Genomic DNA, 6,066 nt, shown 5'->3' on the forward strand with positions numbered 1-6,066 from the left:
GCTCCACACATCCACACACACCTCGCCCCCAAGGGCCCTCTGTCGTGACCTCAACGTGCTTCGGATGAGGCACTTTGACGTCACGAAGAGATTGGCCAAAACTTCAGGATTCTACACCTGTTTTCTGGGGAATGCCGGTGCTCTCTTAGCAACAGGGACAAGATGGAATCGATTTCTTTGTTGAAGATCATCACGAAAATATCACCACATTTTAAACAAACAGATTTTTGGTTCACTGCACATTGAACTTGAAAGTGCTATTATAGCGAAAGAAATTGACGATTACTTCAGCCAACAGACAACCTAGGTTATTTTTTTTTATTAGTAAACTGAATATAAAAGAATGAGTGTGCATACTTCAATGATTAACAAAACCACATTTTATTGAGCATTTTGCCTATGCTGACAAACGGACGTTCTTGTGAGCAGAGCCAAGCATCAATACATCGGAGAAAGTGGGGCAAAGCAGCGGCAACGCGCCAGCAGGCTAAACATCCGTCCCATCACGTGCTCAAGAAGGTTGTTGATAAACCGCAAATGTTGTCGTTTTTAGATCGCCATATTTGTAGTTGCACTAAAATCCATTACTATTAACTCTGCTGTCTTTAGACTCTCTTACAATTTGATAGTTTTGGGTTGCTAAGTGGCACACGGACTGGATAGCAGCATTGCTAGCGAGTTAGCTTTCATCCCACAAGTAATCCGATGACCCCCGGTGTGCCTGTAGCATAAGACTGCACAGTAAATATTAGTGTCATCAGTGAACACTATGTTTTATCTACACACTTCATCGGATCGATTTAGTGTTGGTTTGCCCAGCTTTCGAAACACAGTGAGTCCGAACTAAGAGGGAAGCCATTTTTAAAGAAATAGCAGGAGCACATTCAATTATCAACTATCTCAAAAAGTTAGAACATAAATCAGAGCATTCCCTCCTATGGGCCTATTCAACCTGCCTATTTTAGATCAGGGACCTACAGTAATGCAAAAACAAATCGAGTGTAATAAAGGGTGCAAATAAAGCGTGTCAATTTGTGATGCCCTTTATACTCACAATTGCGCACAATTCTTGCTTGCATCCCAGCAGCGACCTACGTGTCCTTTGACCTAGCCATGTCCAGACGTCTCCACATCCCCTGTGAAGAATCTGCTCATTCATCTTCTTTCATTTGTTGAGTTGCTTGCTCCAACATGCATGTAATGGATTGCATTGATTTGGCATTCCTGCCTAAGGTTAGATAGATAAAATGTGTTGATATACATTTAAAAAACTAAGGTAGAAAAGGCTACCATATTAGGACTTGTTTTCTCTCGGTGAATGATAAATAGACCTCATGATGGTTCACCATGATTAACGACACCTGGTGCGGGCAGAATTCAAAAATCCTGACGCAATCCGCTTCACGTTGAATGGATGAACGTTTTTCCTGAAGACAGAAAAGTGAGCGAAGGAGACTCCTGCAAGGAGCGGGATTCTCCTCTCCGATCCCAACAAACACTGAAGGTATTGAGGTCGCGGAACAACCCCCCAAAGAAGAAAGGCTGCTGCCACAGTCAGTGGATTGGCAAAAACAAAACGTGTCTTTCAGAAAGGTCTACCGCCTCTTCTATTCACTCAGAGGAGCAAGAGTCTGAATAGATTCGGAGTAGAGTTTGAGTGGATTTAGGTGAACTCCTGGTGGGGGCATACTGTTGCAGCGTGCAATAGACAAAATAAATACAAATGATGAAATCAATAAAACCCCAGAAAAAACAACATCTGAACTGCAGTTGTGAGGAATTTATACAACGACAGTGACCCTAAAAAGCCCTCCATATGTCAAAGGATGTTTTATAAATTACAGTTCTCCGCCTCGCCTCGTCCCATCGCAGAAGGGTCCCTTTTTCCCGAGGAAGTACATTCAAAACTCCCCATTCAAACCACACGACTAATAATCTAACCATCCGACATGAGGCGAAATAAACCCAAAACAAATCAGTGTGTCAGCTTGTCTCCTAAGAGCAAACCAACTCCCTGTTCTAGTGCTCTTTTCAAAACTTCCCAGCATTAACCTGGGTCGTCTAGCGTTGATTGCCCCGTGCTTCCAGCCCTACTGACTCCCACAGGAATCTACCTTGTCACTTGCTTTTATTTTATTGTGTCATTTTCCTCTTTATATACTTATGGCTTTGTGGTTTAGAAGACAGGGACGGGGGAGACACAACATCAACGTGATGGGGGACAGAATGAACGGACTGCACAGACAAGCATCTGTTGAACAGTGATATCTGGTCAAGCAAGACATGCAATCTCTCAGCAGCCATACAGCCATTACGGACATTAACCCTTCCGTGAGTTTAGCCAATCACGTAGGCAGATCTTTCCTTGGTTCGATGACTCATCGCTGCTATTGCTGTACCTTCAAGTTTGAGTATCATAGTTATGATAGTGTATGATGCATTTATGCTAACAATAACAAACAATGGTATCATTAATTAAGATTCATTAATATCTAGAATGAATCAATTAATGCTCAAATAATGAATTATTAACTATTAACAGTATAGTAAAAAATAAATGAGGCATGTTTATCAACCACAGTAGTGTTATAAACTCATTCAGTCTTTCTATATTCATTCAGGTGTAGTTTCAGCTCGCTACGAACCTGAAGAGCTTCATAACCTCATGCACTGTGACACGGACACTGAAAACCTCGGGACAATGAGTGTGTGTGTGTGTGTGTGTGTGTGTGTGTGTGTGTGTGTGTGTGTGTGTGTGTGTGTGTGTGTGTGTGTGTGTGTGTGTGTGTGTGTGTGTGTGTGTGTGTGTGTGCGTTTGTGTGTTTGTGTGTGTGTGTTTGGTTGTAGTATGTATGTGTATGTGGCAGAGGTCTGCCGTGACTGGAAGACTGAGGTGGAAAAACAAGGGATTTAGGGGCACGCGTGTAAGCATGTAACACACACACACACACGCCAACATAAATAACCTGAGAGCTATGGAAACCCTGGGGAAGGGCGGAGCAGCAGCTTGCGCACTCACACGAGTGCACACACACACACACACACACACACACACACACACACACACACACACACACACACACACACACACACACACACACACACACACACACACACACACACACACACACACACACAAAGGAACATAAACATACATGTACGCACCGTTTTAAGATTACAGAAGTTTGTGATTGAATCACAGTCAGGCTTGGTGTGTCTTCCTTTCCACTTTACCGAAAACTAAGCAGGAAAAGAGTGAGAGTGTGTTGGAGCTCATTCAAAGATTTCACACGTTTTGTGTTTACGAACAAAGTCGATCAAATAAAGAAATCTGTGAGAGTGCGATTGTGTTTTTTCTTTTTTTACTTGCCTTAATTTAAAACTAATTCATGGAAATTATCCTTCTGCTGAACCGCAGATGCGAAACTGGAGTAAAGGTTGCCGGGGGATACCAACTGTTCTGCTCCGTGTTGTAAACACCGAGGACTAGAGAGTTCTCTTCTAGTCTCCTATCCAGTCATCACACAATGATCCGTCAATAAAACAGCAATATCATAAAACAAAATCTCATGCATTATATTCTGATGTCAACTCAGAACCTGCTTGCCAACAGAAGACATTTTCAACAATAGTAGCTGAAAGGGGATCTCTTTTCGGTGAGAGCTTTGCTTCAGAGTCTCTCTCATGGCCTATAGAGGGATCTTCATCCCCTGAGCTTCAGGCCCCCACTATTTCCACCCTTCCTAGATCAGAAAACATGGCTGTATCTGGAAGCAAAAATCCCTTGATTTCATCGTAGCTTAGGTTTGTAGCTATTTTTGTAGTCATGGCTCATGTTGTGTTGGGGTTGGAGGAACTTGATGTTCACACACACTCATGCATGCTAACAGAAACACACACACGCACACACACACACACTCACAGACACACACAGACGCACAAAAAAACACAGATCACAGCTCCAATCTTTTATCTACTCTTACCCCAATTATGTCATCCTCCTCCTTGTCATCATCATTGTCTTTCATCAATTGGAAGTGTTTAGTAAGGACCTAAAATTGAGTTCAGCTACTGTTCTGTTTCCCGCGGCGAAACCAGGACTATAGGATTAGGAAGGGAAAATAGGCTTGGTTTGTATGCCATTGTATCATTCTGTTTTCAATTTTTCAAGAGTAAAACTGTTATTTAGACATGGGCGTCGGATGTCTCGACGTACAGACATACCAGGTGGACGGACGGACAAGAAATACACTGGTACTGGGCTCACCTCAGGGAAACAAACCCACAATGAAACTATCATTTAGGAGCTACACATCGCACTACCAGCCATTCCATGTTAGCCTTCGCTCCCATGACGATATCTGTGCTCGCCATTTCTGTTTCAAAGAAAACCCAAAGAAAACTAAACCAATGTCCTCTCTCAACTCTTGAAGCGGCTGTTGTCACCCCAGACGGCCACCGGGGGCGCTGGCACAGCTCCGGGGGCTTGCATGCTGCGTTTCTCACAGAGAACCAGGGAGGGATGAGAGGGAGAGAGAGAGAGAGAGAGAGACACATACAGAAATAGTGAGGAAGACACGCCCCTCCCCCTCCTCTGCTCCGATCCACCCTGTCTGTCACACAAGCCTCCTCAGAGCTTGTGTGACTCCCGTTGCAGTGGACTGCATCGTCATGAGGCACGCGGCCGAGAGAGAGAGCAAGAGACATAGAGAGAAGGAGGGCGAGAGGGAGGCTGTGTGTGAGAGAGAGAGAACCAGGGCGGGTCTGGGAGCCGGGGAGGTGGTCCGTCGTTGTCTAGACAACGGGCCACGTGGGTTCCCCTTCGAACCCCGCCCCCCCCCCCCCAAAAACCCTCCCACTGCCTCCGGGCGGACCACCCCCCCCCCCCCCCCCCCCCCCCTCCACCCCCCTCCCCCGGTCTCCCTCCCCCTCCTCCCCCACCCCCAGCGTGGAGAGTTCCTGAGCGTTCCGGCTCACTTCTTCTTACTGGACTTCTCCGTTCGCTTCCCACCGTCGGCCTTCTCCCCGCCACGGTCCGAACGCTCGGACCGCTCCCCTCGTTCTCTCTCCTTCTCCCTCTCCTTCTCCCTGTCCCTCTCCCTCTCTCTGTCGCGCTCCCGGTCGCCGCGGTCCGATCGTTCGCCGCCCCGCTCCGAGCGGTTCTCGCCGCCCTTCTCCGAGCGGTTCTCGCCGCCCTTCTCCGAGCGGTTGTCGGCGCGCTCCGAGCGGTTGTCGCCCTTGCTGCCGTCGGGCCGCGTGCCCTCGTCGGTGGAGGAGGTGGTCGGCTGCGGCTGGCCCCAGCGGGCGATCTCGTCGTGCTCCGTGATGCTGGCGGTGATGTTGCCCACCCACGCCTTCAGGTCGTCCTGCTCACAGGGGGAGGGGGGGGAGGGAAAAGAGAATGGAAGAACGGGGGGGAGAGGGAGGTAAAGGAAAGGGAAAACGAAGAGGGGGGGAGAAGGAGGGAAGGAGAGAGGGAGATAAAGGGAGATCGAGGGAGAGAGGGAGAGAAGGAGAGAGGGAGAACGAGGGAGAGAGGGAGAGAAGGAGAGAGGGAGAACAAGGGAGAGAGGGAGAGAAGGAGAGAGGGAGAACGAGGGAGAGAGGGACAGAAGGGGAGAGGGAGGTAGAAGCAATGAAGAGTAAGACATACATTTACAATAAACTGTTTGACCACCACCACCGGTAGTAATTAACTGAGTTAGTGGTCGTCGCTTTGCCTTATATCCCATATATAAGTAATAATTGAACTAATCCAATCAAATAATTAACTTTATATCATAATAAAGGACCCACTCACCTCATCTTTGGCATGGAACAGAAACTCGCTGCCGTCCTTCGTTCTGTAATGAGAAGCGCAGACATTAGGCCAAACAACACAATCAAACCCCTAACAGATCGGCCCACGCATATAGGTACTCAAACAGAACGTTATGCAAGGCCCCTTCAGAACCCTCCATACTGGAGTGATCAGTTCCTGATTACCTGAAGACAAACATCTCAACTCAGAACATCCGCCATGTTCTTCTGCGACGTATTCCTGTACAGCGAACCCCTTAATAAAAC

At 47.1% G+C, this 6,066-nt stretch overlaps 1 protein-coding gene across 1 annotated transcript in view; it reads right to left on the minus strand.

Moving 5' to 3' along the window:
* Positions 1-4,420: 4,420 nt before the first annotated feature.
* Positions 4,421-6,066, minus strand: part of LOC130405334 (spectrin beta chain, non-erythrocytic 1-like) — a 24,626-nt gene continuing 22,980 nt past the window's right edge. Inside the window, exons 13-14 of the mRNA XM_056610393.1 lie at positions 5,116-5,366; positions 4,421-4,493 (exon numbers count right to left, since the gene is read on the minus strand). Of these exons, the coding sequence (XP_056466368.1) occupies positions 4,421-4,493; positions 5,116-5,366 (324 nt within the window). The remainder of the gene's footprint in view (positions 4,494-5,115; positions 5,367-6,066) is intronic.

Source organism: Gadus chalcogrammus, chromosome 16 (assembly GCF_026213295.1).
Source record: "Gadus chalcogrammus isolate NIFS_2021 chromosome 16, NIFS_Gcha_1.0, whole genome shotgun sequence".
NCBI classification, from domain to species: domain Eukaryota; kingdom Metazoa; phylum Chordata; class Actinopteri; order Gadiformes; family Gadidae; genus Gadus; species Gadus chalcogrammus.